This window comes from Panthera leo, chromosome D3, assembly GCF_018350215.1.
Source record: "Panthera leo isolate Ple1 chromosome D3, P.leo_Ple1_pat1.1, whole genome shotgun sequence".
Classification (NCBI taxonomy): Eukaryota; Metazoa; Chordata; class Mammalia; order Carnivora; family Felidae; genus Panthera; species Panthera leo.
The window spans coordinates 46,637,921-46,657,868 of NC_056690.1; the positions used below are offsets into that span (position 1 = coordinate 46,637,921).

At 42.6% G+C, this 19,948-nt stretch overlaps 1 protein-coding gene across 8 annotated transcripts in view; it reads left to right on the forward strand.

Moving 5' to 3' along the window:
- The window catches only part of LAMA3 (laminin subunit alpha 3), a 272,517-nt gene that overhangs the window by 231,717 nt on the left and 20,852 nt on the right, over positions 1-19,948 (forward strand). For all 8 annotated transcript variants that reach the window (XM_042909621.1, XM_042909620.1, XM_042909619.1 and 5 more), the window contains 11 exons: positions 593-763; positions 2,638-2,789; positions 2,945-3,107; positions 3,771-3,904; positions 4,975-5,119; positions 8,202-8,321; positions 8,705-8,838; positions 15,349-15,466; positions 15,847-15,987; positions 17,848-17,987; positions 18,737-18,868. In XM_042909621.1, the coding sequence (XP_042765555.1) occupies positions 593-763; positions 2,638-2,789; positions 2,945-3,107; positions 3,771-3,904; positions 4,975-5,119; positions 8,202-8,321; positions 8,705-8,838; positions 15,349-15,466; positions 15,847-15,987; positions 17,848-17,987; positions 18,737-18,868 (1,550 nt within the window). The remainder of the gene's footprint in view (positions 1-592; positions 764-2,637; positions 2,790-2,944; positions 3,108-3,770; positions 3,905-4,974; positions 5,120-8,201; positions 8,322-8,704; positions 8,839-15,348; positions 15,467-15,846; positions 15,988-17,847; positions 17,988-18,736; positions 18,869-19,948) is intronic.

Here is a 19,948-nt window from a genome sequence, read left to right on the forward strand (position 1 = left end):
TTCATCCACCCCCTGTGAGATATTTGCAGACAGAGGGTTGAGAAGCCAAGTCAGAGTATCAGTACCCTAAAGGCACTGTGGTTGATTTCTCGGTTCACTATTTTTAGAGAGCCCTGATGCACTCATTTTTAAGGACTGTAATAAAAGCAACCATAACATGTAACATATTAATGGGGAATGATTCCTTAAAGAATTTATTTTAAAAATATTTTTGAAGTATTATATATCTACTACGCGCCAGGCACCATGCTAAGTGTTTCCACACGTTAGCTCATCTGCACAAAAACCTCCTAGTTGCAACTATGATAATAATAGCGATTATCATTTCTGGCACAGAGAATTAGATGCACTTCTCATAGACCCCTGGCCTATAAACAGGAAGAACATGGATGCTTTATTACCCAGCCCCTAAAACAGCTTCATGAGTTTATAATCCAGGTCTAGGAGTCATGCACACTCCTTTGCTCTTTATCATAACAACTGGGAAAGGTAGAGCTGAAAGGATTCGCGTCAGAGGCACAGGCTACCACTGCGAGCACACCCCCTTTCCTCACAGGAGAATGGTTAATGCTCTAGATCTTTTCCCTCGTAGGTTGCTGTCCCCATGAGGTTCAATGGTAAATCTGGAGTTGAAGTCCGGCTGCCGGATGACCTAGATGATTTGAAAGGATACACATCTCTTTCTTTGTTTCTCCAAAGACCTGAGTCAAAAGAAAATGGGGGGACTGAGAATATGTTTGTGATGTACCTCGGAAATAAAGATGTAGGTATTGCTTTGACATTTCTCTTGTTTTTAAAACAGTATGGTTTGGGAATTTTTTTTTTTTTTTGAATGTTGGTTATATATTTGCTGCCTGACCACCAAACTTAGTGGTCGAAAACAACAGTAAATATTATTTCATGCTGTTTCTATGGTACAATGTTCAAAGTAGCTTAACCCAGATGATTCTGATTCCGGGTCTCTCTAATGAGGTGTCTGTCGAGATGTTGGCTGGGGCTGCAGGTATCTGAAGGCTTGACTGGGGCTGGAGATTTGCTTCCAGTTTGGCTGACTCACACACCTCGTAAGTTAGTGATGGTTGTCGGTAGGAGGTGTCTTCCATGCCACGAGGTCCTTTCCGTAGGGCTGCTAAGTGTCCTCATGACATAGCAGCAGGCTTCCCCAGGAATGCTGTTGGGGTGATCGAGCCGCCATCACCCTAGGGAATGCCGCTATTTGTGGGTTGAATTGTGGCCCAAAACAATATGGTTTTTGAGGCGCGTTGTCACCAGTGTGTCAAAACTTCCTGGCTTCCATTGGTGTAGCAGGAGGGAGTCCCACCAACACATCAGCAGACTCTACCACCTCTGATGGCACCACAAGGGGGTCTTCCATCAATCACAGACTGTTACCTGCTGGCCTTATCTGATGGAGAGGCCTTGCCCAGTGGGTTCAGCATGTGGTACATGTGTGTGTACACGTGAGCACGTACACACCAGGGGTTAAAGATGAGCACCCCTCCATACACAACCAGGGCGGCAATATCGAGGTTTCATGGAAATCAACAGTGCTTCTTCCTCACAAAACTGTGACCCTGTCCTTGTCAGAATGCCCAGACCCTTAAGTCTGCAGGGGTGGGACCATGGGTGGATGAGGACCAGAGTGAAATGAAGCCTCTCCTGCTTAATTAATGCCCATCTCTTTTTAATTCTAAATTCTTTAAACCACAACTGCTACAGACATTTTGAACAGTTCATTTTAGCTTTTAGCCCCTCCTCTTAAAATATATTTCTTCAACTTAAGTGTCAGAGGAAAAGGTAATCACTGGCTGGGTTAGCATACAATGGCTATGGGGGAAAAAATGTCTGAAACATTGTTCTGGAAAATTCTAGTCAGTTAGAAAGTTGGCTGTCATTAGTGGATGTGGTATTTAAAGATTCCTAAAACTGACACTATTATTAATCACTCTCTCATGCTTTGAAGTGTTGGTACTTTATCTGTAGCTTTGTTATGACATGACTTTCTGCTTTGTATTATAACAAAACACACATTACTTTATTCCTTCAAAATATTTGTACCATCTACCTACAAGGTGCCACATCCTGTATTTATGACAAACAAAAATTGTTTCCTGAATGTAAATTTCATGTTGTGTATATATTTTACCACAATTTGAAAACTTCATATGTACTCTAAGGTGCTGTATTCTAACAGAGAAGACAGATACATACGTAGCTGACCGTGATAATACAGGGTTCTAGATGTTACAACAGAGGCATAGCAAAGTGCTAAGAGATCATTGCATGGTACAGGGAGAACAAAAATGGCTTATCTCCCTTACCAGACTAAACTCTAGTGGAGACCTGAGTTCATATCTGGTTCATCTTTATGGCAAGTGCTTGGCAAATATTTGGAGATTTGGCCAACAGGGGAGTGAATACATGAGTGCAATAAACCAGGAGCAAAGACAGTGCAGACATTATTAATTAAATGTTCTGTCTGTATCATTCTGTACAAGGAGGTACCTCATTTATTTTGTCTTCCCAAGTCTTATTGTGTAAAACCCATTAGATATTTGAAATACACTCTCCTGGGATGGGGAGTTCAGAGAAACAGTGTGCGTGTGAAGTACACTAAGGTGGCCTTTCCGTCTCCAGGCCTCCAGGGACTACATCGGCATGGCAGTTGTAGATGGCAAGCTCACGTGTGTCTACAACCTGGGAGAACAGGAGTCTGAACTCCAAGTGGACCAGAGCTTGACCGAGAGCGAAACTCAGGAGGCGGTTATGGACCGGGTGAAATTTCAGAGGTACAAGTCCCATTGACCACTGCTCTTTGTTAATCTGACCCACACTCACCAAACTCCCATTGTATGTACCGCTGAACCCCATTTTTAGTATCTTGGCTTTGACTTGTTCAATTTTTGTGTAATTTTTAAATATAATCTTGTTTATTTTTAAACAGAATTTATCAGTTTGCAAGCCTAAATTACACCAAAAAAGCCACATCCAGTAAACCCGAAACACCCCAATTCCATGACATGGAGAATGGAAACAGCAACACCCTCCTCAACCTGGACCCTGAAAATGTTGTATTTTATGTTGGAGGTTACCCATCTGACTTTAGAGTAAGTGTCAATGTTATTTCACTGAGTGAAAATATTTAAATTTTAATTTGGTGTAATGACCTCACATCTCTATTTTAATTATCCATTGTATATAAAATGAACTTAACTATATATTCTTAAAGCATATCCAGGGATAAATGCTAACAGTTCTTGAGCACTTCCTCTGTGCAGTGATCAAGATGCAAATAGATTAATTAAAAAAAATTTTTTTTAATGTTTTATTTATTATTGAGAGACAGAGTGAGACAGAGCATGAGCACGGGAGGGGTAGACAGAGGAGGAGACACAGAATTTGAAGCAAGCTCTAGGCTCTGAGCTGTCAGCACAGAGCCTGATGTGGGGCTCAAACCTACTAACTGCAAGATCGTGACCTGAGCTGGTCGGACGCCCAACTGACTGAGCCACCCAGGCGCCCCAAGTAGATTAATTTAAGAAGGCATTACTATTCCCATTTCACGGATGAGGAAACTGAGACAGAGGGGTTTAATAACTTGCCCAAGGTCAAGCATCTGGTGAATAGCAAAGCCAGGGCCTCTGGCTCCAAGGTCCACATTCTTAGCCCCTAGGCTGCAGGGATAGTTAAAAGTGATGGATTCATACTGCTCTTGATCGACCTGACCACTGTCCTTGGTTGAATTAGATTTTCGGTTTCCTTTTTTTTAGCTTCCTGCCAGACTAAGGTTCCCTCCGTACAAAGGTTGTATTGAACTGGATGACCTCAATGAAAATGTTCTGAGCTTGTACAACTTCAAAAAAACTTTCAATCTCAACACAACTGAAGTAGAGCCTTGTAGAAGGTAAATAAAACCAGGCACTAGTGTCTCTGTAACTGTGATTTTGAGAACTTGCAGCTGTTTTATGTATAATAAATGGATGAGCCAATAGGATGCTGTTGATGTCACTGATAGCTTTAGGCCAACAGATCTTAAATTATGATCGCACGCCACACTGCTAATCCACTCCTAAAGTTCCCTCATTTGTATAAAATATTGGAGCGATAGAGTTTTCTCAATTTTGAAAAAAATAAACCCTTCTTAAATGTTTGGTGCCTCCTACCACAAAATATTCAGTAATAGATGGTACCTGATTCAGGCACAAAATTATATATTGAAGTTGCCAAAAAAAAAAAAAAAAAAAAAATGTTGGTCCATGAAGTGCACCATGACTTTCTAGGTACTCTGACAGCTGGACCTTTTTGAAAATTGCTGTCTTGAGCTTCCTGACTTCCCTATAGTTAAAAGGATTTGGACAGACTATTTATTACTCAGGATAAAATTATGTTTCAAGTTAATAATTTTTTACGTTTCAAAGTCTTCAGCTGCTAGGCCACATCTTCCTAAGTAGATGGTTCCTAAATAGACAGTTAAGAGGAGACTCTTTAACTATTATCGCTTTAAAAAATATTTATTTATTTTTAAAATTTATTTTTATTTTGAGAGAGAGGGAGAGAGCATGTGTGCGTGCATAGGGGTGGGGCAGAGAGAGAGGGAGGGAGAGAGAATCCCAAGCAGGCTCTGCACTGTCAGCGCAGATCCCGATGCGGGGCTTGAACTCTCACCCGCTGTGAGATCATGGCCTGAGCCAAAATCAAGAGTCAGATGCGTAACCAACTAAGCCACCCAGGTGCCCCTTAACTGTTAGCTTTTTTGAGCTAGGGTTTGATTATCATAGCGTATAAGAGCACATCCAGGACAAATAGCTGGCTATTTTAACATTCTAAAGATGTTTTCTCTTTAACAAAATCATGACAGCTACGTTGCATGGGCTTTGCTCTGGTTTTTAGATGGCAGCATCTCCTATTAATAAACCGTCTTGAGTGGTGGTCCTTTGCTGCTGTGTTCTAACCTGTGATCTTTGATGTTGACAGGAGAAAGGAAGAGTCAGACAAAAATTATTTTGAAGGTACAGGCTATGCTCGAGTTCCAACTCAACCAAATGCTCCCTTCCCGACCTTTGGACAAACGATTCAAACCACCGTGGATAGAGGTTTGCTGTTCTTTGCAGAAAATCAGGTATTCTATGATAAACATCCAAACACTACCCAATATTTCCATTCAGTTAAGCAACTTCGTGGTAACTGGGTTATTATAAATAACTAACTAGATCTGAAAAAATGTGCAGATGTTACCCACATCTTTTCTCTCGGCCCAATGCTGCTTTTTTTGGCTATGGGAGTATACGCAGGTAATCGGGAGTTTGAGAACATGCCACCGAAACATGCCATTGTCAGTTTTATTCTTTGAAAACTGCTGTTTGCCTAATAATCAACTTATTCTGCCTGAAATCATGTGATGACCTCCCAGGGTCTCTGAGAGCCAGACTGTTTGACTTCCTGCTGTTTGTATCTTAGTCCGGCTCTCGCCAGACTGTGCAGAATTACGTCCCTATTGGCCTGATTCCTGGCTTCCCAAGACGTGGAAGCTTCTCTGTTTTCAAGCAGCTGTGGTTTCTGGAGGCCATTCTTCAGTCTAGTTTGGAGAAATCCGAAGTGACTCTCCAAGTCATGGTCAGTGCCATCTGCTGGGGGATGGGCCCAGACTTGCCCACTCCTGGAAGTACTACTGCCTCGTGGATCAGCCCATGGGATCTCTGTCTTTGAATGTGGGATGGATAAGGAGTTTGGGGTGTGACCCGCTCCTTCTACCTGCAGGGTGGGGACACAGACCTGATCCAACCCCTTTGTCTGGGGCTGGTCTTGACCCTCTGGGAGATTCCGAGGCTGAACCAGTTCTGAGGGTTTGGGAAGGACCTGACCTGCCTATAGAGTGTAAGGAGCTGAGCAGTCACACAGCATCTTCAGGTGGTTGTTTTCTAAAACAAGGTCTTCTTGGCACTATGTTTTGAAGTTCTTGGAGACTGAGAACCAGAAATGCTATTCATATTAGAAGAAAATATATGGAATACCATTAGTAACCAGATGAGAGAAAATGATTTTGAGCACCGCTATGCTCATTACTCAGTGAGTCGATGTGACTCTGTTGATTTGGAGTGTGATGAACCCTGACTGGCTCCCTAGGACAAGGTTTAGGATTCAGATAAGGACTGTTGTTCCTTTTAAGTAAGGACTCTGTCAGCAGACTTCAAAAAGAGGCCTTCTGATCATTAGGGAACTGTGGAAGAATAAACTTTCAAGCCTTATATCAGAAATTCCTCAGCGTATCATTTTTTTAAGTTCATTTACTTATTTTTGAGAGAGAGAGAGAGGGAGAGAGTGGAGAGGGGCAGAGAGAGAGGAAGAAAGAGAATCCCAAGTAGGCTCCATGCTAATAGCAGGGCTCAAACCCATGAACCGCAAGATCATGACCTGAGCCAAACTTGAGAGTGAGACACTTAACTGACTAAGCCACGTAGGCGCCCCCCAGCATATCTTTCTAAGGAAAGGTCTGTTTCAAGTATGTTCCTTACGCAGTGATGGGGTTGCAGTTACAACCAAGACAGACACAGTTGCTGCCCTCAAGGACCCTATATTCTAGAGGGGAGGACAAATATTTAACAAAGCCATACTCAGTAATTGGTTCATTAATTTATCACAATGACCATGAGTGGTATAGAGGAAAGGTTTGGGGTGAATGAAGATGTGTAAAAGACTTTCTTGAGCAAAGGATGGATAATCTGAGACCCGGAGGAAAGTAGAAGACAGCATTTGAAGAGGACAGAGCAGAAGGGTGATCCCTGTGGGGAACGAAGCACAAAGAAGACTCGGAAGTGGGAAGGGCAGGGAGACTCAGGGATGGAACCGTGGCCCTTGTGGCTGCAGCACCGGGAAGCAGAGGGAACACGGAGAAACAGAGTTGAAGGGGTGATCAGAGCCTCACAACATGTGCTGGGGAGTCAGGACTCTATCCTGAGACCAAAGGAGGATAATCAAACATGCCCGCGCTGACATTTCCACAGAGCTCTCTGGCTGTAGAGTGGCAAGAAGGGACAGAGTGGGGGCACCTGGGTGGCTCAGTTGGTTGAGCATCTGACTCTTGACTTCCACTCAGGTCGTGGTCTCACTTGGTGGGTTCAAGCCCAGTGTTGGGCTCTGCACTAAGTGTGGAGACTGCTTGGGATTCTCTCTTTCCCTTTCTCTTTGTCCCTCCCCCACTCACTCTTTCCCTCCCTGAAAATAAATAAGCTTAAAAAATATTAAAAAAAAAAAAAAAGAAGTGTGGCCGAGACTGGGTGGCATGAAATAGAAAGTTAAGAAATGGTGGAACCGACAAGATTTGGTTGGAAGAGAGAGAGGATTAAGAGTGACTCCTAGTAGGTTTGTGGCTGGCTCAGCAAGGGGATTTCTGGTGAGAGAGTGAAAGGAGGGGAGAGAGTGATAGGAAGGGCGGAGAGTCAGGCTTGGCAGCTGGGAGGCATGATAGAGGCATGTAGGTCCCAAGCTCTGCTTGAGATACTCAGAATTTGAGGTATCAGTAAGCCACGTGTGCAGGTGGTAACAATAAGGTAACAATAAGGTAACCAGATGTGCAGATCTGGCCCTGGGAAGACAAGTCTTGGCTGGAGGGAAGCATCTGGGCTTCATGGGCACACACCTGCATTGGGCTGCAGAAGTGACTATGACTTTGAGGCAGGTGGGAGGGAAGAGGAGGTCCTCTGAGGGCCCTCAGGGATCCCTCCACATGCGAATGGAAGGAGGGGATGCTCGAGGGGGATGAGGCGGACACATAGCAATAAGTCAGCAAGCAGATGGCGGCAGACGTCTGGGACCGTGCCTCTCTCCAAAAGGTAGCAGCCATCTTTTCAAATGATATTAATGATCTGTGTCTTTTCACTTTCCATTCATGCATGCTGCTTATGGATCGTATGAAACAAAATCATGATAACAGATACATTTATTGTGTCTTTCCTGTGTGCTAGCCACCGTGCATGATGTTGAACACTGCTTACAATATTTAACTGTCATACCCATCCTGGCAATGGGATATCACGGCACTATCGTCCGTGCTATCAGCGGATTAGATTTTAAGGCTGGGACCTGCCTGTTCAGGAGGCAGCTGAAGCTGAGAGCAGTTTGTAACTTGAGAGTAACTGAATCCCAGCCCTCTAGGTATTCTTTGGTGGAATCTTCTGGTAATCTACATTGTTTCCATGCTCTAGGATCGCTTCATATCTCTAAATATAGAAGATGGCAATCTCCTGGTGCTCTACAAACTGAATTCAGAGCCACCAAAAGAAAAAGGAGTCACCCACACTGTCAACAACGGAAAAGACCATTCGGTACATCCTTTGAACGTGTTCACGTGAATTGTTAAATGTCCTCAGTCCTTTAGAATTAAGTCAGTGCCAGGACATTTTTCTATTACCAGACTAACTTAACAGTTATTAAAGGATGAGGGACACATCTCTCAAAATCAGAATATTTGGGCATGAAATATATATATGTATATATGGCATATATAAAACATGATTAATTTCAAATGCAAACATTTCTATTAAAATGTTTTAATATTATATTTTTATCCAAAAGTTCTATGGCTCAGAATCTTCCTACCATGTATATAATGAATCTGAAGGAAATAAAAACATAATAGCTCTGAACCACGGTGAATAGGATCCTTTAATTGCCCATTGCTTGCTGACTCATCTCTCATTTATTTTAGATCCAGATCAAAATCGGGAAAGCCCAAAAACTCATGTGGATAAATGTGAATTCTAAAAAAATCAGAATTGAAGGTGAAATATTCGATTTCGGCACATACTATCTGGGAGGGATTCCAATTTCAATCAGGGAGAGGTAAGACGATGTAAAACAAAACAAAAAACAAAGAGGCAGGTTACCTCTCTTCGTGGTTATGATTGCTAATGATTAGTTTACCTTTTCAAATTCCAGCAACAAACACAAAAAGTTTAATTTCTTAGTGTTAACAGTGTTAGCCAACAGAGTAAAACAGGTTGTGAACACTGGATAATGAGACTGGCTGTTGAAAGGAGAATGAGGGAATCGCGGGTTACCCCCCCCCTCCCCCCCCAGGGTCCTTCTTAGGAAGAGAGAAGCCATAGGGAATGTGGTTAGTGTTGACAGTGCTGGAATAAGAATGAAGGCTGTGGCCCTGGGGCCCTTCAAGGTAGCACAGGAGAGCTCAGGCGGTTCCATGGCCTGGCAAGCAGCGCTAGGCACTAAAAGTTGGGGTTGCTGCCTTCAGGAAGTATGTCCAGAATATAAAGCATGTCTGTATTACTTGGCCTTTTGTGTTATCAAGGACTGAATAGGTACATCACTGCTTCTTGGATAATAAACACATGGATGAATTAAGTTAATGTGAGAGGAAGTGAAGCTTCATCTGAATGAGAAAAAAAATACGACTTCCAGAATGTGCTTAAAAATAACTTTTACATTTAAACTTGTGTGTATCCTCCAAAAAGGCTTTTAAATAGCTGACAATAGGGGCGCCTGGGTGGCTCAGTTGGTTAAGCGTCTGATTTCAGCTCAGGTCATGATCTTGCAGTTCAAGGGTTTGAGCCCTGCGTAGGGCTCTGTGCTGACAGCTTGGAGCCTGGAGCCTGCTTTGGATTCTGTGTCTCCCTCTCCCTCTGCCCCTCTTCTGCTCCTGTGTGTGTCTCTCTCTCAAAAATAAATTAACATTAAATAGCTGACAGTAATGTGTGGAAGGACTCCCTGGAAGGTTAGTACAGACTCATGACTGAGTTAAGAGCACTCCCCCATGAAACTGTGTTTATTATGATTATTCTTACATGAGATCTGAGGATATTGAACTCCTTTTCTAATTTATAAATCAGGTCAAAGGAGTACTAGATGTGGTTTTTAAGGTGTTGTGTATAGGTGGTCTTTCTTCAAGAATCCTTATACATGTGGACATCGGTCCATCCATAGTAAAGAGAAACTAATATTCATTTTAAAGTTCTTAAGGTTACCCTCAAAGATGAAAATACAGGTGAGAAAGCTCTGCCCTTAATAGAGTTTGGGAGTGAATATCTTAGATTCTTTGAACTAGAAAGGACCTTGCATGGGATGCAACCTCTGAATTTTATAGATGAAGGAATTGAGAGCCAAAGAGGGGCCGTTCATATTTAGCATCATCAATATTAAATATCAGTTCAACCATGAATTGCTGTTACAAATGATCAGTAATCTTGATTTTATTCAATTAAATGTGATAAAATAGGTTAACTTAAGGAAGTCAGCACTGCTGTGCACATCTGAGATTCCCATTCATTCATTACACAAGTACTCATTGAGTGTCTAGTGACATCAGGCAGTGTGGCTGTTGCTGACAAGGCAATGATGAACTGGCCAGGACCTCAAGTGTAGCAGATGGGAGACCACAGAGTGTGGTGGGTGCCACGAAGGAGAAGCTCAGGGTCCTGTGAGTCCCCCGGAGGGAATCTAATCCGCTTGGGGGCATCAAGAAGGTGGTCTCTGGCTGGGACCTGAAGTATAGGAGCAATCAACATACATAAAGCGCCAAGAGCTGGAGAAAGCGTGAACTTCCAAGGAACTGGAGGATACTGGCGAAGCAGGCTGGGGGTGCCACATGGGGCTGGTGTGGCAAGCAGGGGCCAGAACACAGAGGACCTTGAAAATCACAGTAAGACAGCCGTTGCTGGGGGGACACCAGCAGAGAAAGGACATTATCGATTTCAACTTCTCAGTAGCTCACTCCGGTGCAGGGTAAAGACTGGATTCGAGAGGGAAAAGGCAGAGGCAGGTAGAGCAGTTGGAAGATGAGCTTATTAACAGAGGCAAGAGATGAGGGCAGCCGCAGGGAAGCAGCTGTGCAGATAAGGCAAAGGGCGTGGATGCTTAGTATCATTAGGACAGCAGATGGGTAGTACTGAACGGTTGCTTGGGGCTGGGGAGGGAAGTATAAAAATGTTCAGGGGTGACACCTGGGTTTTGCTCCAGTGCTTGGGCAGATGGATGGCACTGGCAAGGAGGCAGGGGATGGGTTCGGTCTGAGCCAGGCTGAGTTCCCGGAACCTGAGAGCAGGTGGAGATGCCAGAAAGCAGTTGGACAAAGGCCTGGACCTCTACAGAGAAGTCTGGGCTGGAGAAAGGGTGAATGCAGCTCACGTACAGGTGTTGGTCAAGCTTGTAGGGCAGGTGAGCTCACCCGGAGCACTGAGGAATTCTCGGAGGCAGCGAGGAAGCTACTGGTCAGTGGTTTGCATTTGTGCAGCGTTAGCAGAAGACCACGGGTAGTGATGTGGGTGCCAGTGAGTCAGGATTTACGAGGAAAGGGTAGTGGGCGATAATCAAAAAGAAGTCATTCTAGTCTTGGCTCAGCCACTAAGGAGCAGTGGGACCTTGAGTTAAGTCAGCACTCAGCCTTTCTTTGCCTTATCATCCCTATCCACTTATGAAATACATATGTGGAAAGGCACCTGGGTGGCTCAGTTGGTTAAGTGTCTGACTCTTGATTTCTGCTCAGGTCTTGATCTCGCGGTTTGTGGGTTCAAACCCCGTGTCGGGCTCTCTGCTCTGACAGGAGAGCCCGCTTCAGATTCTTCCTCTCTCTCTGCCCCTCTCCTGCTCACACTCTCACTCTTTCTCAAACAAACATACATACATACATAGATATAGTTATGCATATACAGATAGATGTACATACAGAATTTTTCTAGTAATTTTTCTAATAATCTAGTAATAAATCTAGTAATCTAGTAATCTAGTAAGTCCTAGAGTTTTCCAAACAAGGGACTACTTCTTTTTCTGGGTGAGTTTATACTTTGAGTTTTTACTAAAATTGTAAGAACATCTGGGGCACCTGGGTGGCTCAGTCGGTTAAGCATCCGACTCTTGATTTCGGCTTAGGTCACGATCCCAGAGTTGTGGGATCGAGCCTTGAGTCAGCCTGCTTAAGATTCACTCTCTCCCTCTCCCTCTGCCCCTCCCTCACTCACTCTCTCATGCTCTCTCTCTCTCTCAAAAAAAAAAAAAAAAGATCAAAAGAACATGGAAAATGTAAGAGATAGAAGACAGTCAAAAGAGTTCACTGGCCTTTTACTCCCTTGCAAATAAAATGCTAAGCAATATTGGCCATTTCTAGCCCTGCTTTATCCCTCTGGTGACATCTTTGATGGTCCAGAGAGTCTTGAATCTCCCTGTGATGGGGGCCACTGGGGGGCGGGTGGGCAGACAGGAATCCTACTAAGTACCCACACCCAAGCTCTGCGGGGCAGGCAAACAATCCGTCTAAAGGAGGGAGGTGTTCTGATTCCCACATAAGGGGAAGGCCCTTACAGACAGCAGCACTTAAACCTAGTTTGGAATGAAGGAAGCCAGTTGAATCTCTAAATGAAGCAGCCCTGACCAAGAGGTTTTGTGAGTGCCCTGTTCTGTCCTCTCTCGCTATAATGTATCCCCATGGGGGTGGGAGCCCAGATCTGGGAATGACTTGTTTAGGATTACAATCAGAAATCATAATCTGTTAATCCCATCTGCTTCCCATGAGAAGAGAAAATCACCCAGGTGATTCCAGAGGCTCTCAAGCAACAGGAAGTCTTTCCTGGGGAAAGACCTACACCATTGTGTTGGTGTAATAATAAACCATTAAAATGAAAATAGTAATTCTTTTTTTTTAGTGTTTATTTATTTTTGAGAGAGAGCATGAGCAGAAGAGGGGCGGAGAGAGAGGGAGACACAGAATCCAAGGTCGGCTCCAGGCTCTGAGCTGTCAGCACAGAGCCCGATGTGGGGCTCGAACTCAAGAACCATGAGATCGTGACCCGAGCTGAAGTCGGCCGCTTAACCCAGGTGCCCCGAAAATAATAATTCTTAAAGTAAAAATCAAGGATCTATTGGACATTTACTCAGTACCCAGCACTACATTTAGGATTACATTTGGCTCTTACTGCTCTGAAATCTGTCGACCACAGGTTTGGACCAGGTTGGTCTTTGTGAGTGGATTGGCCCACAGTGTGCATACATACCCCCGTGCGCTAACCCATTCATACAGCAGCCTGCACCCCTACACAGTCACATTCCTCTCGCAAGTGTGTTCAGCCTTTGTATCCTGGACTCAGCGTGGAATTCTAGGCCTTCAGATGAGCCAGAGTGCCAAGAACGCCTCGAAGAAGAGTGGAAACAAATCTTCCATCTTAACATCTCCGCTGCAGATAACTGTTCTGTAGAAAGAGTCTCCATTCTTCCAAGTGCTAGAAGTACACAAACAGTGTAAACGTAAAGAGCAAGGACCAGTGTGTGTGCCACACCGCTCAGGTCCCAGCACTGAGGTGGCCACTTTCCTGCCGCATGACCTCAATCAAGTTGCTTGACCTCCACATGCCTCCCCATGCTACATCTGGAACATAGTCAGAGGATCTACCTGTCTCTTAGGGCGGGGTGAGGATTCAAAGTGGGTCAAAGAGTCAGCCAGGCAGGTGGTGAGAGCTCAGTAAATGTTAGAGAAGAAAATAGCTCCCTCGAAAGGTTCTGGCGGGGCTGGAATACTAATGCCTGACACAAAATAGGTGCTGCCTGTCCCCCGGCTGCCTTTCTTCTCCGCTTTGCTTTTCTGCTACCTTCTTCCTTCAACTTACACTTGATGGAAAGAAGGACCTCAGGGGATGGTGATGGGTCTAAACCGTGCGGAAACCCCACAGAGAATGGATTTTAAAATATGTGTAAATAGACAAGCTCCAGGAATGAATGCAAACTTTCTTTGTTTTCCAAGGCAAAAAGCCATCTTTATAAAATAATTAAGCTCAAGCTGCAATGCCAGCGAGGATTCATTTCTTCCTTTTCGTTCTAATGAAATTTAATTGTATGCATATTACATGTAGCTCAACTATTTATAATGACTTGAATAAAAATGAATACAGATACCTTTCCACTTAGAAAGGTGAGCTGACTTAGGGATTTATAAGGAAATGAACCTTGGGGTTTTCTTAGTTACATCATTTGTTTAAGAAATGACAACTATTTGCCTGGACTCCAGTCAGTTCGTGTGTGTTAATGGTGTATGTGAAGTCAGCTCCAGACAGATCCAAAAGTCAAATCCAAGGGGAAATGCAAAAAAAAAAAAAAAAAAAAAAAAAAAAAAAGAAAGAAAGAAAGAAAGAAAAGAAAGAAAAAGGAGTGGGGAATGCCAAGTTAGCCACATAGGCAGAGTTGCTGCAGCAAGAAATTCCTCTCATTACGATGACTGTACTCAATATGGGGAGAGTTACTCACCCTGGCATCTCACGTGGAGTCCTTGCTCTATACTGGGCATCATTTGAGTATGTTACACATATTAACCCGCTTAAATTCATGACAACCTGATGGAAAAGATGAACATGTTCCCATCGTAGAAATGAAGATACAGAGGCACAGAATAGTTAGATCGTCTGCTCAAACCACAGGGACAGGCCTTGAACCCAGGCAGTCTGGGTGCAGAGCCCTCAGTTCTAGTGCAGCAGAATACGCCTCCCGCACTCTCACAACTGCATGCCACACCCAGTGCCCAGCAATTCCAGTGCATTCACTTTTTGTTGTTGTTGTTGTCGTTTGTTTATTTATTTACTTTTGAGAGACAGAGCACAAGCCGGGGAGAGGCAGAGAGAGAGGGAGACACAGAATCCGAAGCAGGTTCCAGGCTCTGAGCTGTCAGCCCAGAGCCCAACACAGGGCTTGAACCCATGAACTGTGAGATCATGACCTGAGCCCAAGTTGGACGCTTAACTGACTGAGCCACCCAGTCAGTCCCCATGAACTTGTTTAATCCTCACAGTGCTTTCCATTGTTCTGGCCTGGCATCAATTCAATACCAAGCCACATTTTTCATCATTGACTAGAACACAAATGTAACAGTTTGTTTCTACTGAGTTAACGGTGACTAACTTAAAAGTGGATAGAAAAAAAAAGAGCTAAGAGTTTTCTAGAGCATTCTCGGGTCTAATAAGTGACTTCTTTATTAATATATATTTATATAATATTGATAGTATATTAATTTGTTAATATACTTCCTATTCACCGTGTACCACCATTACTCTGGAAGGGGAGTGGGCAATTCTAGATCTTGTACATTTTCTGTCTCTATACTTTTTGAGGGCACTGGCCATTCTTCTGTCAACACTATCATGTTTATTTTTAAAGCTGAGAATGCAGAATCACACTGAAAGGAAGTAGATTTTCTCAGCTTCACAAAATAAGTAGTGTTACAGAAATCCCATGAGAACAGACACCCGTAAAATAAATACCTGTTTATGGATGAAAAGTAGCAGACAAAGTAGAGAGTTTCAGCTCTAATTCTCAGACAAGCCTGGTCTGGTACACCTCTTCCTTTTTTGTACCCCAAATCAGGTTTAACATTTCTACACCTGCTTTCCGAGGCTGCATGAAAAATCTGAAGAAAACTACTGGTGTTGTTAGGTTGAATGACACTGTAGGAGTAACAAAGAAGTGCTCAGAAGACTGGAAGGTGAGTACTGAAAACCTTGTAGAAAAGTACTGCTCCCCAACCAACCCATCTTTGGTATTCATTTACACATCAACTTTTGAGTCTCCCAGTAGCACACAGTATTATGATGAAATGGTTCATTTATACTCCCTACATATTTGCAAGATACAGAACGCCTGCAGGTTTGCAAGCTAAATTTGTAGGAAAAAAGGAATACCGACTATACACACAAAAACGCAGATGATTGGTAGATTATCATGCAGAAAAGCAAACTCTGTTTTTTTCCTGAGGCAACATAAACCACATTAATCGGCTCAGGTGAAGTGACATAGAATAAGATACTGGATTTCAGCCATGAAATGATTCCAATGCCAATAATGTATTCTGTGTTTGCCTTTCAGCTCGTGCGATCTGCCTCATTCTCCAGGGATGGACAATTGAGTTTCACCAATTTGGATTTGGCTTTTCCCAACCACTTCCAGGCCTCCTTTGGATTTCAGACCTTTCAACCCAGTGGCCTATTATTAAGTCACCAGACAGAGGTATGAAATATTGCATGAATACTGAATAAGATTTAAACCCGACTCAAAGTTTGATGTCAAAAACAGTAGAGAGATTTTGAAGGTAAATTAACTAGGCATTTTATCCATCATCACAGGGTGAAGGACATTGTATATTTCAACCACGGAGGTTATTGTTCTTCCTGGGACAAGTCCTAAAAGAAAAAAGGCTTAGGAAGTACATTATGGTTTACAGAATTGAATTTATATGTATTCACAGACCCATTTTCATTTCTCTTGGGTTTATTTTAGGAGTTAATGTGAATTATACTGTTACATGTAATGATGTAGCTTAAAGTTTTAGATCTAAGAAAAAATCAGAATATATCCCCACTATTCTTTTTTGATTCTACAAAAGATAGTTCTTCAGATTCCTTTTTTGCATCATCAGCTAGTTGTACAATATTTACATCTGGGGAATAAGGTCCTTTGCTCTTTGTTCATGTACAACAGCAGGACAGAATTCTCTTCAGCAAGAAGGTACCCTCTGTAGATTTATAGGGTTTCACTCGTGTTGTTATACAGGGGTAGAAGTCAACTAATAGGCAGAAATCCCCTCGTAGAATGAGGAGGGTGTTTAAAATAGAGGTAGAAGTAGAATACTGACATTCTTGGATTTGTTTCTTCAGGATTGTCAACACAACACAACACAACAGGCATCCAACATTTGTTGAAAGACAGAATGGTAGCTGACTCTCTGATTCTGTGGCTATATCATATTAGAAGGTCTCTTTTCTCGTGATATAGTTGCTCAATCAGCCTTTAGAGATCTTTTTTTTTAACTACCCCCTGAAGAAGCACGTACCAGCATTTTTGACTGCAAGAATGCCCTTTCTATCAAAGTAGGATGATATGACCTAGTTCTTTTGACACCCGACATTTGTTTCCTTTGCTGAGGATAGAGATACTGAGTATACAGTATACAAAACGGTCGAAAGCCAGCGTAAGAGTTGACTTAGCAAAAGAGGAGATCAATCCTAGACCTAGAAATCCTAGAAATATCCTAGGAACATTGCCCTCAACTTCATAATGGGTTAGCTAAGAAATACATATAAACTGGCATTCTTTTATCCAATTTATAATGAATAGTACCAACTGAAAAAATCAAAATATAAAGCTGACAATGGCTACAACCACATGCTGGAAAATTGTTTTAGCCTAAAAGCTCATTATTGAAAATTGCAAAAAAAACCCAAAAAACAAAAAACCTGTACATGGTAGAAAAAAAAACAACAGGAAAATTCAAATGACAACTACCGACTCTACACATATTTTTAAATTAAAAATCCACAGAAAGAATCTAATCATCTTGCCAAAATTTAGATCTGCAGAGTTTGATGTCAGAAAATTGAACCTCCTTGAAATTATGACCAGAAAATAAAAAATTCCTAATGACTAAAGAAAAGATATCATTGTTACGATCATATATGGAAAAACAGTTGATGAATGAAACCTTCATCACACAATTGATTGAGGAAAGAGTTGATCCTGATGAAAATAACATAAGCACATTGAAAATAGAAATAGAAAAATTTAGAGATGGCTTAACTATTTTGTGTAATTGATGGAGAAGTTAAATTGGTTTATGAATGTAGTTCCATAAAATGCTTTTGACAGATTCATCAGTGTTTAAACAATTTGGATAAGACTTTTATATTCATAAACACGGAGTCAAAATAATCAAAAATAATCTTTAGCTCAAAATAGCAAAGTCAAAACATTTGGGTCAAACCCACCTGACTGTTTTATGCATGGTTTTGATCAGAAATTCAGTATTGATACACCTGTAATCTTGAAATAGAAATTAATGACATTGACGGGCATATGCTGTGATGATTTCAGGCAAATAACCTGCAGGTCACCCTGGAAGATGGTCACATTGAACTGAACACCAGGGATGGAAGTAGCCCCATTTTTAAATCCCCCCAGACGTACATGGATGGTTTGCTGCACTACGTATCTGTAATAAATGATGACTCTGGGTGAGTGGAATGGCCCTTCTGCCAGAGCTCTTGAGACTTTTATTTCGTTTAATGGAATTTTCTAGTATCTTTTTTGTGAAGCATGTGTCTTTGAGGCTGACACTGTTTTCCTAGTAAGATTTGCCTTCTTCCTGGTTCTGGATCAATTTCCTCATAAAAAAAAAAAAAATCAATCAACCATGGGATGGATGTACAAATTGTGGTATATTCAAAATGCAGGAGTGAAACGGGTAACAAGCAAAAAGATCTACCACTGTGTGGGGTGACATGAGTGAACTTCCCAGTGTACTGCTGAGTGAAAGAGGCTGCACGTAAAAGAATCATCTCCTATGATTTCATTTCTATAAAATTCAAAAACAGGCAAAATTAATTTCTTTTCTCAGTATTCAGGATAGTGGTCATACCCTTGGAGGGAGAGAAGCAAGCACAAGGCAGGGTTCCTGGGTGCTGGTCTGTTCTGCTTCTTTATCTGGGCGCTGGTATCATTGGTATATTCACGTTGCAAAAAATTCACTGAGCTGTTCACAGGATATGTGAACTTCCTATACGTATAGAATACTTTAACAAAAATCTGTGCCAGAGAAATACATGGAAAAAAATGTAAGTGCTCTTTAAAAATAAATCTGGTCTAACAAGTTACTTTAGGTTAAAGATACTGAGTCTGAATCGAAGACAGTAAGTTGACCACATGATGAGAAACGTTTCTTCCCTGCAGTTCTCACTCTTGTTTTGTCTTCCTCCTTTTCCAGACTCCGGCTTCTCATTGATGACCAGCCTCTGAAGAATAACCACAGGCTAAGACACTTGTCAAATTCCCAGCAAACCCTGCGTCTGGGCGGAAGTCACTTTGAGGGTTGTATCAGCAATGTTTTTATCCAGAGGTGCGTCCTTTCCTGTGTGTGTGGCTGTGGGTGTGAGAGCCACCTGCCTACAGGGAGGGCATCTCCTTGCTCTGGTAGCACAGCTGGATGTGTCACCACGTGCTGCACCAGGCCCTCATTCCACAAACTTGCCCATGCCTTCTTAGACAAGATACACACGTTAAAAACAAACCACCTCCCACAAAAACTTCCCTGCCTCCCTTTGTGGGAGCAGCTTTGGCATATAACCTTGGAAAAGGTCTAATCAAAATTAATTTTTGGATGATGGCCCTGAGAATTTTCCAAACTGAAATTTCACTTCATTTGAATCAAGACTGCACGTTTGATTTAATCAGAATCTGTCCCATTTTGGGGGCTGATAGCTTGCATGGGCCAGTGTACTTCTGGGAAACCAGACCACCATACTGTCAAACTCAAATGTGTCTCTCTAGAGAGAGAGGAGCCTGGTGCTAGCGTGCAAATGTTTAGATGTTCTTTTCTTTTGATTCAAAATAATCACCTTATTTTTATTTTATTTTTTTATTTATTTTAATTTTTTTTAATGTTTGTTTATTTTTGAAGGAAAGAGAGACAGAGTGTGAGCAGGGGAGGGGCAGAGAGAGAGAGGAAGACACAGAATCTGAAATGGGCTCCAGGCTCTGAGCTGTCAGCGCGGATGCTGACGCGGGGCTCGAACTCACAAACCGTGAGATTGTGACCTGAGCTGACGTCGGTCGCTCAATCGACTGAGCCACCCAGGCACCCCATAAGTTTATTTACTTATTTTGAGAGAGAGAGAGAGAGAGAGAGAGAGAGAGAGAGAGAGAGAGACAGCACACAACCCGGGGAGGGACAGATAGAGAGAGGGAGAGAGAGAGTCCCAAGCAGGCTCTGTGCCATCAGCACAGATGATCACTTTTAGATAAAAGGCAAAGCCCTGCCCAGGGCAGAAGGGGATCCCAGGACTGGTAAGGAAACTCAGGCAACCTGTTGGAAGCTCGGGGGCTCCTATTTTCCATCAAGGCTCAGACACCAATCACAAGATAAAGCAGATTTATCTGTGAGACTCCCCTACACAAGTGCACAAGATAAAAAGCCTTC